Source organism: Ctenocephalides felis, unplaced genomic scaffold, assembly GCF_003426905.1.
Source record: "Ctenocephalides felis isolate EL2017-DRISC unplaced genomic scaffold, ASM342690v1 CF-g0.4_SCAFFOLD_01886, whole genome shotgun sequence".
Lineage (NCBI taxonomy): Eukaryota > Metazoa > Arthropoda > Insecta > Siphonaptera > Pulicidae > Ctenocephalides > Ctenocephalides felis.
Genome location: NW_020538040.1, coordinates 121,715,722 through 121,732,565, shown reverse-complemented (window position 1 = coordinate 121,732,565; position 16,844 = coordinate 121,715,722). Strand labels below are relative to the sequence as shown.

The 16,844-nt window shown below is 28.7% G+C and overlaps 1 protein-coding gene across 1 annotated transcript; it reads left to right on the top strand.

Moving 5' to 3' along the window:
• Positions 1–9,036: 9,036 nt before the first annotated feature.
• LOC113375833 lies at positions 9,037–11,025 on the top strand. The gene is made up of 2 exons (XM_026615780.1): positions 9,037–9,820; positions 10,868–11,025. The coding sequence occupies exons 1-2, from the start codon at positions 9,037–9,039 to the stop codon at positions 11,023–11,025; spliced, it is 942 nt and encodes a 313-aa protein (XP_026471565.1).
• The last annotated feature ends 5,819 nt before the right edge of the window (positions 11,026–16,844 follow it).

Here is a 16,844-nt window from a genome sequence, read left to right as displayed (position 1 = left end):
AACAGATTTAGGTCATTTTGAATACAAACGATTACTATTTGGATTAAAAGGTGGTCCTGCTACATTACAAAGATTAACAAATTCAGTTTTATCAGGTTTACAGGGTTTAAGAACGTTGGTTTATATGGATGATATAATTGTTTATGGAAAAAAGTTAAATGAACATAACGATACATTAATAGAAGTTTTTCAGAAATTATGAGAACATAATTTAAAATTACAACCAGATAAATGTCAATTTTGAATGCACGAAATTTCATATTTAGGTCATGTTATTAGTGCTAATGGTGTATTACCGGATCCTCAAAAAATAAAAGCCGTTAATGAATTTAAAACTCCTTCAAATCCAAAAAAAATCAAAATATTTTTAGGTTTATCAGGGTGTTATAGGAAATTTATAAAAGATTATTCAAAAATAGCAAATCCGTTAACAAAATTATTAAAGAAAAATTCAGAATTCATTTGGTCCGAACAATGCGAATCTTCATTTAATACATTAAAAGAAAAATTAATAAATCCTCCAATCTTACAATATCCTAATTTTAATAGAGATTTTTCAGTTACAACAGATGCGAGTGGCGTAGCTATAGATGCGGTTTTATCACAAAACGTAAACGGTTCAGATCTCCCAATTTCATATGCATCTCGAACATTAAACAAAAGCGAACTAAATTATTCTCCAATAGATAAAGAGTTATTAGCAATTGTATGGAGTATTAATCATTTTAGACCTTACTTATATGGAAAACCTTTTAAACTATATATAGATCACAAACCTTTAATATATTTATATTACTGTAAAAACCCAAATTCGAGACAAATGCGATGGAGATTAACATTAGAAGAATTTGAATTCGAAATTATTTATAAAATCGGAAAAACAAATACAAACGTAGATAGTTTATCTAGATCTTATTTTGAAATTGAAAATGATACAAAAGATGTTCAAGAAGTTACAAAAAATATTCAAAAAGATACAAAGGATGGTCAGGAAAATACAAAGTTTTCATTTTTGATCACTACTCCAAGCAATGATTTTCAAACATTTTTAAATACTATAAACAAAGAGATCATTTTAAACACAAATATAATAGAAAATAATAATAATTTCATTACGTCAATAACTAAAAATCAAAATATTTTAATATTTGTATCAAAATATTCAAATATATCAGAAAAAAAGCAAAAATTATTTGATCTTTGTAAATATGAAAAAATTTTAGAAAAAATTAATGATACAGACAAACATAATTCTTTAGATATTCAAACTGCAACTAATCAAATTATATATTCTATTGTTAAGAATGAAACTTCACTGTCTAAACTACAAGATTTTTTTTATTGTTTATGTAATTTAAAGGAACACTTGTTAGAGAAAAATATAAAATATTTAGCAATTCCAAATCCTATTCAATTTACAAATTTTTGCCATTTATCTTCTGAGCATTTTAGAATGATGCTAAAATATATTTTCAAAGATACAAATATAAAAATTGAAATTTATTTAGACAAAATAATTGAAAATTTAACTGAAGAAGAAATAGAAAAAATTTTGCACGATTTACATATATCACAAATAAATGGTGGTCATCTAGGAATAAAGAAAACTTATAATAAAATCAAAAATTTTTACAAGTGGCCAAAAATGAAAGAGCAAATTAAAGATTTCATAAATAAATGCATAAATTGCCAAAAAAATAAAGTATCACGGAAAACTAAAGAACCCATGGTAATTACAACTACAGCAAAAGAACCATTCGAAAAAGTATGTATTGATTTATGTGGACCATATCCTATTTCAGATAATCAAAATAAATACCTTTTAACTTTTATTTGCGATCTTACGAAATATGCAGGTGCAATTCCTATTCCAAATCAAGAAGAAAGCGCTACGGTTGCAGAAGCTTTCGTATCTGAAGTTGTTTTTAAGTATGGTATTTCAAAAGAAGTTTTGTCAGATTTAGGTACAAACTTTACTAGTAATTTGTTCAAAGATATTTATAAACTTTTAAAAATGAAAAGAATTACAACATCACCATACAGACCAGAATCTAATGGCGCATGTGAACGTATGCATAGAGACCTTATTCAAAATATCAGATCATATATCAATACTACACAAATTGGGATAAATGTATCAAATATGCAATTTTTATTCATAATACAACCGTACATAAATCAACAAATTATACACCTTTTGAATTATTATTTGGAAGAAAAATTGAACTACCTTTGTTTATTAGTAAAAGTAATGATATACAAAATAATTACGACATATATACAAACGAATTGAAATCTAGATTGCAACAGGCAAATTTAAATGCACGACAAAATCTTATAAAGTGTAAAATGAAACCTAAAGAATATTATGATAAAAGTTCAAATCCAAAATTATTTAAAATAGATGATTTAGTTTTGCTCAGAGATGAAACACCATATCCTAGAAAATATTCACACCGAATAAATAATTTTTTTAATAATATTGGATTATGAATAAACTACAGATTATGAAAAAGAAAACGCAAGCGAATTATATATTCAACTTGAAAATCTTATTGACCAAGTAGATTGGTGTCGTCACCCTAAGATGTTAAACTTAGAGTGTGCATAATTTTATTATGCGAACCTCTTACACATGGATAGAACAACTATATTTCCTTTTATTGTTTAACTATACTTTCTTTTCTTCCACCCCGTGTGAATTACGACAAAAGTATTCACCAAACAACCAATTTTATCTATCTTTCTTCTTATGAATGTATATTATAATTATCTTAAATGTAATACTATGACTTACAGACAATTTAAACTCGACTATGAATTATAACCATTGACAAATTATTTTGATTTTATGTAACTTTTAATATTATAAAAAATAATAAACAATAGAAATTATGCAATGCCTCCAGAATTTTTAAGTGTTGTACAATATTAAGTAAATCTCTGATAAGGATTAATTAATTAAATAACTAATTAAGTTAAATATAAATATATGAATTATATGTTAGAAAGAGATTAAAAACAAATGAATTAAAAAAAATTGTCACAACCAAAGATTCTCGAACTTTTTTTCACAAACATTAAAATTTATAATGTAAATGAAATCAAAGTTTTTTAAAAAAAGAGAAAAAAAAAGAGAACATTGTTATATTATAAGTCATGATAATTATTGTAAAACTGTTCACTTTATTATTAACCAATGAAATGTCATATTTTGAGATATTATAAAGATGTTATATAACACAAGTGTAATCATGAAATTTTGAAAAATATTAACATTGAAATAAAATTATGCTTAATTGTATATTCATGATATTGCTCTACAATAAACACAACTTTTGAATTTTTTTTTATTAACATTTTTTAAATTTCTCGAAATTTCATGAAGAAAAAAAAAATGTATTTGAAATATTATATGAACTTCAGCATTATATTAATTATATTCAAACAAGTAATCATAAAAATGTACAAGTTTCTATACAATGTAATAGCATGAGCGCAAACATTTTTTTGAAACACCCGAAATGCTTTCTTTTTATGAACGCACGAGGGCGCGCGTTTTTTCGGCGGGTGAGGTGTAGTGCCATCCACCCCTTTGCAATAATTATAAATAATATTATAAATTCGATATAGCAGTCAATATGAATAACGCAGTTAGTATGACTCAAGCTTGCGATATTGTATGCAACAAAGTATCAGAGATAAACATGCACGTGCAGCAGTCAGAATAACGGTCTGTAACCGCAACTACGTCTAAAATAAATAGTTGAGTCATTCGTAACGGTTTCTTCGATGACAAATAAGCAAGTATGAATCATTTCGTAGCGAACCTTTTAGAAGGATCGTTACTTCATCATTAGGGATTATAAAAACCCTGAGTTGACGAAGCCAACCGTTCATTCTAGAGTAGACGCCAAACAGTTCACATCAGTCTTATTTCAAAATATCAATTGTGTATTAAGTTGTAATCAAGTGTAACCGAAAAATAAAGTAAATAAAGTTAATAAACGTCTTCAAATGTTTAATTAAATATTTCCACAGTGATAAAGCTTATGATAGCAGCAGAAGAACCTAATTATAAATGTTGACATCGTTGGCGTGACGCAACATAATTGTTGGCAACGGCGAATCCACAACATTTGGTACCAGTATTGGGATCTCAACATAATTGTTGTTAGTTCAAGGGTGCACAACAACATACACACACATCCATTTTTTTCTAAAATATGCCAAAATGTTCAAAAACCTCTGAAACGTGAATATATGCAAAAATTTTCAATTTCGATTTTTGGACGATTATAATAACTTACCAGTCTGCATCGAGCATTCGTGCGATACACATCGGTAAATAAAATTATATAATCTGATAAGAGCGAGTAAGTCAGTAAGTGAACAATGGAGTCCGGCCAGTACGGCCAGGAGAGTGACGACGATGACAGTGGTCATCATGATTTTGAGGATTGTGAACTGAATCCAGTTGATAACAGAATTACGTCAATAGAAGAGTTTGAATACGAAATGGATGACATTAGTGATTATGAAATAAATGATTTGGATAATAATATTAATGAAACAAAAGTTAGTGAAATTAATTTAGTGAAAAATTGTGAATATAAAAAAAGTAATAAGAAAAGTATTAAAAAGGGAGTAATAGATTTTAGAAAGAAAAGAAGATTGTTAAGTAATAAAATATTTGATAAGAATCGCGAAAAGTTAAGTGTGATAAGGAAAAAAGGTGAAATTGAAGTACAAGTTAACAAAACACGGTTAGAGAAAATTAATAATAATGGAATTAATGAAAACGATGTAAATATCGATTGGGCAAGTGAAGTAAATGAAGAAATGGATAGTAACTTAAATAAAAAAACCTATGAAGAGGAGTTTTTCTATTATGATGAAAGGAACGAAGGTCCATTTGTTATATATGCAGAATCAAAAGATAAAAATTTAGGTAGACTACATCCAATGGCGTTAGGAAGAATTTTACATACAAAAGTGTCAAGTGTTAGTAATAAGATAAGTAATGTTGTAGCTATAGGTATAAATAAAATAAAGATATGTTTTAATGATTGGAAGAGTGCTAATACAGTGGTAAAACAGAAATTACTGGACGAGTATAATATTAAAACTTATATTCCGAAGCATAAAACTACGAGAATTGGTATTATATTTAATGTAGACCCAGAGATTGAAGAAGATGAAATCATGAGTTGCATTAAAACGGATGTTGAAATTATTAAAGTGAAGTGTATTAAAAATAAAAAGGCATATAACAGCAGTTATAAAACACAAAGAGTAAAGATTTGGTTCAGGGGCAGCTATCTTCCAGAAAATGTATTTATTCATTCAGTGGCTTGCGAGGTTCAACCTTTTATTGAAAATGTTATACAGTGCCACAAATGCTGGAGGTTCGGCCATTTTAGGATTCAGTGCCAGGGCAGGCAAAGATGCAGAAAATGCTCGGATGAACATGATGTAAAAGAATGTGTGAGTCAATTAGAAATATGTGCTTTATGTCGAAATAATCATCAAGCGAATGATAGAAATTGTCAAACGTATTTATATAATAAAAAATTGAAGGAGCTGAAAGCATATCAGAATATTTCTATAAGTGAAGCTAAGCAAATACTGCGTAAGAGAACATATGCAGATATAGTACAGACCAAATTTTATAACAGAGATTATCAAAATGTATTTCCTTCATTAATTAAACAGTCAGAGAATCAATTAAACAGATTTAATAATAACAAGTTTGAAATGTTAAATCATATAAAAGAAAAAGAAATAGAAATTAATGAAGAAAATATATTGAAAATTAGAAAACCTAAGCGCACGACATTTAGAATTGAAGGAGGACAAAAAAGAATAAATTCGGAAGAATACAAGGAAAGGAGAAAGGAATTAACGAAATATAATAGTGAAGAAAATAACCCAAATAAAAATAAAGATGAGAAAGAAAAAAAAAAGAAGATGAAGCAACAATTCAAAGAAATTTTTAACAAAATAAGGCAAAGATTAAGTTTTAATAAAGAGATAAACACAGATAATATATGGACAGCCCTGGAAGAAGAAATAGAATCATTGTGTACTGAAAAAGCAAAGATGGAAACTAATAAATTAGGTAATGTTATTGAAGATACAGGTACGGAATAATAGTTTGAAATAGAATAAATTCAACAACAAAAGAAAGCTTACAAATTTTTATATATTAACATAAATTAAGGTTAATGAGTACAGGGAAAATGTGCAAAAGAAAATTATACAATCACAATTACAATTTATTTTATGGAAACAAATATTCTACAATTCAACTGTAGGTCTTTGATACATAACAAAAGTAGTATTGAGCATTTCTTATTTGAAAACAAAGTACATATTGCTACATTTTCAGAAACATGGTTGAAGAGCGATAGGAAATTTTCGCTCAGGGGATATAAGACTGTGCGCTGTGACAGAAAGGATGGGTATGGTGGTACTGCAATTCTAGTTAAGGATAAAATAATTATAAATAAAGTGTTAGCTTTTAATATGGGAACAATTGATATAAATAAATTCCAAATATCTGGTATAGAATTTTGTGCAGGAAAACAACAACTATCTATAATTTCGGTATATATTGTACCTAACTATAATATTTCCGTTAGTCAATGGAATGATTTATTAAGTCAGATTTCCAAACCTTACATAATCTGTGATGACTTTAACGCTCATTATATGGCATGGGGGTGTAATTGGAATGATAAGTTTGGCAATAACTTATTGGAAGTTATTAATGATAACAATTTAATTATATTAAATGACGGGAATCCGACTTTGAATTTTAAGAATAGTTCGACAGTAGTAGACATTACATTGTGTACTCACGAGGTGGCACATAAAATTGTATGGAATGTCAGGAAATATTCTCTTGGATCTGATCACTATCCAATAATTATGCAATTAAAAGAATCACCTATTATAAATAGAACTAGGGAATATTGGAACTGCAAAGCTGCCGACTGGACAAAATACCAAAGAGTAATTGAGTATTACTCAAATGATTTTGTAGTAAATGACCCGGTTGTTGCTTATACAGAATTTATGAACATAATCAATATTGCAGCGGAGAAAAGTATACCAAAAAAGAAAATATGTTCCAATATTAAACACTTTAAACCTATTTGGTGGGATAATGAGTGCGACGAACTTATTAGGAAAAGAAGAGATGCAGAAAAAAATTATAGGCAGAAATCTAACTACCATAATTATTTAATATATAAAAATATTAATGCTGAAATCAGAACGATATTCAGCAGAAAGAAGAGAGATAGTTGGCATGAATATACTAATAATATCAAACCAAATACGTCTACCAGGGAAGTATTTAGAACAATTAAATGTTTGAAAAAATATATAGAACCTGAAAATTTACAAGAAAACGTTAACCCAAGTATGATTGATAATATTATTGATTCTTATGCTCCATCTAGTGTTAAAAATGATTATTTCAATGTGGATAAAAAGGTTTTTGGACGCGAAACATTCCTATTAGTGAAACCTTTTACATTGTGGGAATTAGAAATTGCTTTAATTAAAGGTACCGATACCGCACCAGGTATGGATGGAATATTTTATTCTATGCTCATAAACTTGCCAATAGTGGCAAAAGAGATTTTACTCAAATTGTTTAATAAAGTATGGACAAATCCGGAAGTAATTGGGGCCTGGAATAAGTATATTACAATTTTAATCAAAAAACCTAATAAAGATGCGAATGAGATCTCCGCGTATAGACCGATTTCTCTTGCATCCTGTGTTTCAAAGGTAAAGGACAGAATGATTAAAAGAAGACTGGAGTGGTGGAGTGAAAAATATGGAATTCTACCAAAAAGTCAATTTGGCTTTAGGAAGGGTATGGGAACACAGGATAGTTTAAGTAATTTTATTAGTGACTTACATATATCCTTTGCGAAAAATAAGTATGTTGTGGCACTTTTTAGTGACATCAAGGGTGCATACGATAATGTTTTACCTAAAACATTATCAGAAGCTATGTCAAAGATTGGATTACCATGTAATTTTATTAGGGCAGTTACTAATAATATCTTTGAAAGGGAATTATATTTTAGAATAAATGGTAAAATAATTGGTCCAAGAAAAATATATAAAGGATTACCACAAGGAGGTATTTTAAGCCCTTTATTATATGCGATATACGTAAGAGATATAGAAGGGATCTTGGAGCCAGAAACAAAAATTTTGCAGTATGCGGACGATGTGGTTATTTATGTAGAAAAAGCAAGCCTGCAAGAAGCTTGTGAGGTAATGAGTAAGAATATTGATCGCTTTCATGTGTGGCTGGAAGAGAAAGGTCTGGAATTATCAGATAATAAAAGTTCAATTGGTATTTATACAAGACACAGAAATATTAATCATGTGGATAAGATAAATAGTAAATATCACATCATTAAAGTACAAAAATATAACAAATTCTTAGGGGTTATATTTGATCAAAAGTTATCTTTCAAACAACACATGGATTATGTGATTAAAAGAGTAGAAAAAAGAATAAATATTTTGAGAATGACGAATGGTACATGGTGGGGATCACACCCTATTACGTCCTTGAATCTTTATAAAACACTAATAAGACCCATTTTTGATTATGGATGTATTGCATTTAATAATTCGATTTACTGTAGGGTATTGGACAAAGTTCAATATAACTGTTTGAGAATTTGTATGGGGGCTATGCGATCCACTCCCACTAATGCCCTTTTGGTGGAAAGTGGAGAGATGCCTTTATACCTAAGACGACAGTTCATTTGTGACAAATTCATACTTAAAAAAATAATAATACAGGATAATCAAATTATAGACAAAGTAGGTAAAATTTCAATAGACACTACAATATATAAGTATTGGCAAAAGCGAAAAAAACCATGCTATTTTGTAAATAAAATAAGAGAGGAAGGTATTAATTATACAAAACACCCATATTATAATACACTTTATCTGGATATATATAGCATTTCTGATGATATTTTTAATATAAACATGACAAAAATAAGAGATTACAATGTAATTTACACTGATGGATCTAAGCTTGATCAGAAAGTGGGTTGCGCAATATATTTGGAAAATTTGAACATTAAGTTGGGATATAAACTGCCTGATTTTGCTTCTATTTTTACTGCGGAAATTTTTGCTATTAAAAAGGCAATTGAGTTAATTCAAAGGCACAAAATAATGAAGACAGTTATATTCACCGACAGTAAAAGTAGTATAGAAACTCTACAAAATTTATACAACAAAACTCAGACATCAGATATATTGTTCTATGAAGTGTGGTTCGATATTATTAGGCTGATGAGAATAGGGTATACCATTAAAATAATATGGATTAAGGCTCACTCAGGAATCAAAGGAAATGAAATAGCTGATAAATTAGCAAAACAAGCAACAAAAAATGGATCTATTATGCATGTAGCAACATACAAGGATTATGTAAAACGGTGTAAAAATAGAAATTGTAAAGAGTGGCAAAAAGTATGGATCGATCCAAATGAGACTAGAGGGGCCTATTATAGAATATGCAATCCAGCAGTGGGAAGCAGAATGTGGCAAGAAAGTTTCAAATTTGAGGATAGAAGAACCTTAGTAACATTAACGAGGTTAAGATTAAACCATGGAAGCTTTCCATCACACCTGCATCGGATAGGTGTTGCAGCTTCGAATGTATGTAGGTGTGGTAAAGCAGTTGGAAGTGGTGAACATTTAATATTGGAGTGTAGACTGTTTGAGAAGAACAGACAAGATATGTTGAATAAGCTGCATGAGTGTAGTTGCATAGAAAAACCAGTTAATTTAGTTACAATATTAAGAAGTGTAAAGTGCTATAGTATTTTGGTTAATTTTATTAGATTAAGTGGTATAAATATATAATTACTGTCTATTGTTAATATAATAATGTATGTGGCTGTATTGTTATTAGAGGCCAAATAAAATAAAAATAAAAAAAAAAATATAATAACTTACCCTACGGTAAGTTAAAAACGTTACGGATAGTGCCAAAAATATAACACGGTGAAACTAACCGCATATTTGTTATATGCTTCATTTTAATTTAATACAATAGCTTAAAAATTATGAAGGATGAAAATAAATGTAATGTCTGTGCTTCAGATTTAAATAATAGTTCCACGCTAATGTTATGACAATTTCCCAACATTGTCATTGCTAATCTGGCAAGGCATACATATCCGCCTAGACAAGGAGTAGTGGACTCTTGACGATACTAGAAGAGACACCTTATCGCGATCACATTCAAGAAGTCTACAAGTCCGCTGCTGAGATTACTATATAAATATATTTCCTTTTTTTTCATATTAAATTTTCAAATAAAAGTATCATCGTATTAATTTTAATAAATGTATAAAAATAAACTCAGTGTTTTAATGTTGTAATACACCCATGCTAACAGGCATTTACAAGTCACAACATTTGGTGGCCAGCGGTGAAATTAATCCAACTACCTGAAAGAGTAGATTTATGTATGACGTGCTTTGGTACTTTGCAAATTTTAAGCTGTATTTGTAAGTCATGACGCCGTTGCCATCTTGGCATATACAACCAAGCGACGCCGAACGCGACCCAAGCCAAACGACAATTTTATACTCGTTATTCGAGAATAAAATAAAAAAAAAACTTTATTTCTTAAAATTACAATAAAATATATAAAATAACTGAATTTTACAATATAATGATATAATGAATTATAATTATATAACTGAACTGGTGTAAGTACTGGCAAAGATTATCCTTATCCTTATCCTCTCTCGAATGTAAAGATCTTGCTACTTATATAGTTAAAAATATGCTTTATCAGCAAGGAGGATCTTGTGGCTAGATATAAGCTATGTCAGCGGGATGGATCCCGTAACTCCTCCGGCCCTAGATGAAAAACCTCGGGGTGCAGGTTGGTGGTTGTGGTTGGTTGTGGCTCTCTTGTTCTTGGGGTGTCTCTACTTCTGGAGTAATTTGTAATTTCTTTTTGTTGTATCTTTGTCTGCAATACTTGAACAGGATATAAATAATAATAATAGTTAAAAATATTATATACATGATAATTGACACGATGCTGTTGTTGTTAATTCCAGTCTTCCTTGCATAGAGTTTATGAATTTGTTCTTGATCTTCTTTAATTTTAGATAGCTCATTTACTTGAATTGACTTGATTGCAATTGGTTCGGATGATTTTGAAATGTTGTAGTTGAAATTAAATCTTGGTAAAATAATTGCTTTTCCTTCTATAGACGACTCTTGATTGTAATAGTTTTTCTTGCCAATGCTGAATTTACATAAGTGTGGGAGTTTTAAAAGAAAAATTCCTTTAATAAACTTAGTTTCTTCTTGATGATTGCAAATCATATCGATTCTTGATTGTGTGCTTAGTAAAAGAATATAGTGTGCGTTATTTATTTTCTCTATAATATTGTGTGTAATGTTGACTTGAATTTCATTGCATGTTTTGATGTGAGTGTTATCTAGTTGTAATAATTTTATGATACATTCTTCGTCGTTTGATAATATGTGTCTAATATTGCAAAAGTATTTTTCTGAAACTTCTTTGCAATTTGTATCATCAAATTGATAGTTATTGTTGCCAAATGTAAGGAAAGGTTTTGGTGGAATAATGACTCTATTTTCTGTATTTGGAATTGGGTATAATTTATAGTGTTTAAAGGTTTCAGGTAAAGTGATTGGAAATTTGATAAGAAAAACAATTTTTTCGTCTGTGTAATAATATTGAATATTAAGTAAATTATAATATTTGTGAAGATTACTATCGTCTATGGGAAATGGTAATGATTCTACATAGTATAAATTCTTTACAGTATTAATCATAAAATTCAAATCATCTAATTTAATTACTGAGTTATGAACTAAATTCATCTTAGCTAAATCTAATGATATTTCTAAATCGTTCAAAATATTTGCTAAAATAACTAAACTATAATTAATTTGTTCTAAACTATCTTTAGCTATAAAATATTCATTATGGCTAAAACTGCCATATTTCAAGTAATCGTTAATATCGTTCAATTTCTTATTTAGTACTTGATCATTTTCTCTAATGTTAATTAATGTTTCGTTAAAATATTTAATTAATTTGTTATTTAAAGTCATTTGTTTATTCAATGTTTTTGCATAAATTTCATCGTTAGCGTCATCATACTTTTTGGCATCTTGTGCATCTAAATTCCCTGTAATTTCCTTAATTACGCTACCTAGTCCGTTAATAAGTCCTCTTTTAATTCTTCTAACTGGTCTAATAATATTATATTTATCTTTAATAACATTAATCATAGTATTTGTCAGAGAAATGTATGAATCTAATCTTCTCAAATAATCGTTATGTTTGTTATTTAAAATAGATAAAAGTGTATCAAAATCTGTAACCAAATTAGTAATCTGTTGTTTAATCAAATCTGTATTAACATAATGAATAAAAATATGATATTTTTCGATTAACTTTGCATTTCCTAATTCAAAAGGCAAAATTCCAGTTGTATTTAATTCTTGAAGAAAAATTTGATCACTGTTTGCTGCTAGTACTAGGTGTAATATAATTAGTTGAAACAACAACATTTTGTTCGCGTGGGATTTGCTGAGTATTAGTTTTTGGACGTTTGAGTTCTTGTTTGTGTATCGTAATATTCTTGTCAGTAAGAATTGTATTTCCTAGATCTTTCTGTACTTGTATCTGTTTGTAACGTGAAGCGGTTTTGTCTCGCGGGTTTGATTTTAAATATGCACGTGTGTTTTCGTCGTATTGCAAAGGATCATGTCTTGTTTCGTTATGTTTCGATATTGTTTTGTCTTTGTTGCTATAATTCTTTTCAAAAAATTTCTCATACATTAACTTTGTTCGTTGTTTGTGGTCTTCTAAATAATTTGTAAGAATTTCTATGTCTATGTCAAAAGAAGATCTCGTAGAGAGATGACCTGAAATAATGTCAAATGGTTTTAATTTTGTCACTGAATGTATAGAACTATTATAACCGTTAATAGCATAAGGGATAATGTCAAGAATACTAAGATTATTATTTTTGCGTTTGAGAATACGTATATGTTCTAGAATAGCAGAATGAAATCATTCAATAGGTCCATTTGAATTTGGATGTAAAGGAGTTATGTAGTGGATATTAATTTTATGCATTTTCAAATATTCTTGTAAGGCAGAAGATTTTAGATCAGGACCATTGTCCATAATTAAAGTATCAGGAACACCAAAATGAGAAATAAATAACATTAGAACTCTAACTACATTTAATTTAGGATTATTAAGATATTTATTAAGTAGAAGTTAAAATGTTTGTAATGTCAGCAATATATTCCCTATCGTTGACATACAACGCAAAAGACTTATTACTAGTACTAAATTTTTTAAATTATTTTTATTAATTTATTCTCTATATTATAGTAACAATTGCTATTACCTACTCTATTTTATTAGTTAAACATTTTGTTTGAATTAATTGGATACCATATGCGTTGATACCAATTTCTCTCAATTTGCGATAATAAAACATTCAATTGATATTTATATATGATAAAAATATAATTAATCAAATTTATGTTAAAATGATATTAAATATTTTCGTAGCTTAATTTTGAGTTCAAAATTGAAAAGCATTCTTATAATTCGATTATCATAATACATTATGTTTCATAACAATATTGAATATTTAAGATTTAAAATATAATATCAAAAATAATAATAAATGAAATGGATGAATAGCAACGTAATCATGTTCATTGACTTCGTTATCTAATTCATTACTCAATATTGAAAATTATTTAATTTATTTGTATTAATTAACGCAATATAATAAAATATGATATTTTTAAATTCATTCAAAGTACTATTAAAATTAACTAAAATTTGTCAGTTTTTTTTTTGTATCGTGAAACCTTAGGCGTGATTCGAGAGTCATCAATTTATTCCTACTGGTGAAAATTCAATGAATCATTTTTTCCTATACTTATAATTTCTGAAATTTGAAATCATATTATGCGATTTATTTGGAGAAACAACATTCGGTGAAAATAATGTATTGCATTTAGGCACTATTCGATCTGACTTGTACTTTACTTTTTGACGGTAAATGTTTGGGTATATATAAAATTTGGTGTGGACAGGTATAGTGGCATTTTTCTCTTCAAAATTTGTGTAGTCTGTCTGTATTAAATTTTCAGTATGTGGGAAATCTACGTGTGAATCAGGTTTGTTCGTGGAAAAATTATAAGATTCAGTTTCTAAAGGTTTAGTGTATGTTAAGTTAATTTCATTTTCTGTTAGGTTATGAATTTCAACTATGGCTTCATTATTTTTTGCTAATGTTACGGTATCTGGAATGAAACAATTAGGAAAATTTTGCTTTGTAATTAGAATTTCACTTTCTTTAATGTTAACTGGGACTTTACATTTTTGAATGCATCTTTCTGCTATCTGTTAACTAAAAAGTATTTTTTTTGGACTTTTCAAATAATGTAAATTTAAATTAGTATTAGGTAATACTAGCAATTCATTATTAAAATCAATGAGCGCCTTCAATTTTTTAAGGTTATCAATTCCTAACAACCCATTGAAGGTTTCGTGAAACTTAAATAGATGGAATGAAAGATTTTCATTATTTTGGAATTCACTGAAGCTTGGGATGATGCATGCAAAATTTTCTGTGTGCGTTGATAGAGCTGTTTTTATTGTACAGGGGTCAGAATAAATGGAACTTTTGAAATATCTATTAGCAATCTCTGGGCAAATAAATGATTTCGTTGAGCCTGAATCAATTAAAATTTTTAGGTCTGGATTACTTATTTGAATATAAGGAAGAGAATAATTTTGAAAACTGTGAAATTCAACTATGTTTGATTTTGTCGTTGTTCGTCCGTTTGAAAATCCACATGTGGTTCGTCAGAGTATGAATCTTGTTCTGAATCAATGTTTTCTAAATTGTAGAGTCTGTTATGTCGTTGTTTGTTATTTGCGGAATTAATAGTTGATACACCACTCATAGGTGTCCAGTCAGAACCTTTTGTTGTATTGTTCGTTTGATTTGGAAATGGGGAATTTTGTTGGTTAGGTCTTAATGGTTGTTGAGTCATTTGGTTTGCCTGAAAGTTATTTGATTGGAAGCTATTTGGTTGGAACATTTGTGGATTATAAAAATGTGGTTGGAAATGATGTTGTCTCTTATAATTTGGAATTGCCGTATTTGAGTTTCTAGGAAGTGCAAAATTGGAGCCGTTTTTCTGATAACTTTGTGGTTTACTATTACTTTTACTATTGTATCTAAAGTGGTCTGAGTCATCTCTAACACTACTAACATAGTCGTCCTTTTCTATAATCCTTAAAGCTTCTTCTAATGACAAAACGTTACGATTTCTGAGAAGTGAACTGTACGGCTGTTTAACGTGTGCTATGAATACAGCCAAGGCGCTTTTTTGGAAGTTGTTGCATCTATCTAGGATGATTTCTTTGTTTGTAAGGTGTAAGTATATATAATTATTATAAATTGTAATCAAATTTTGAAATCTTTCATAGAACTGATAAACGGTTTCATTTGGTAATTGTCCCATATGATGGAGATCAAAAGTTAAAGATATATCATCTCCACGGTCTGAAAATTTTGATATTAGTACCCTAACTATATCATCTATTTCTCTAGCATTGGCAATTTCTATAGCATATTTAGCATTGTCATATAGTTTCGAAAAAACTGCGCTCCTAATAATTTCGTTCTGTATACATGTCGGATTACTACTGTCATGATATCTATTCTTGATTTCCCTAACTCTTGAAATAAATGAATTTAGTTCTGCGGGGTTACCGCCAAAACTTGGAATAGTGTCGATCAATATATGATCAAATTTGGGGATGTTTTGAAGGGACATATTTGCTAATGAGTTTGCTAAGTTCTCTATAAAATCAATACCAATTTCCATAAACTAATTCGCGTACGTGGAATTGTTTAAATGGAATGCAAAAATAAGATAAACTTGTATATATATTTTTAATCAATTAATTAATTAAGAAAATTTAAACTGTAAAAATTGCTTTTCTTATCTCCAGCGATTGGAGGGTAAGGGAGGATGGCAATTTTACTATCAATTACAATTTTCCACTCACCAGTTCCAGATGTTTCGGCGAATTTCCTCTTCGCACTTTTTTTTCACACAATATATTTTTTTCACTTGAATATTAATTACTATGTTGCACTTTTGCACACTATGAATTACAATCACCTTTGAATTGATTGGAAATCCTGCGATAGGCCTTTCCGAATTCAATCCTATCGATTTTTCTATCACTTTTACTAATTATTGGTTCCGAATTCTAAATGATTGAGATCAACGGATATCTGCGATAGATGATCCTGAATTGATCCTACCGACTGCGCCAATTTTATACTCGTTATTCGAGAATAAAATAAAAAAAAACTTTATTTCTTAAAATTACAACAAAATATATAAAATAACTGAATTTTACAATATAATGATATAATGAATTATAATTATATAACTGAACTGGTGTAAGTACTGGCAAAGATTATCCTCCTCGAATGTAGAGATCTTGCTACTTATATAGTTAAAAATATGCTTTATCAGCAAGGAGGATCTTGTGGCTAGATATAAGCTATGTCAGCGGGATGGATCCCGTAACTCGACGCTGCGCAAGCTATAAGCTGCAAGAAACGCCGGCTATAAAAAGAAGTTATAAGAGGAAAAGGAGTATCGTTTATAGTGTTTTTGTCATATTTCATTTTTAGATTAACCAAATTTTAGATTTCACATTTTTA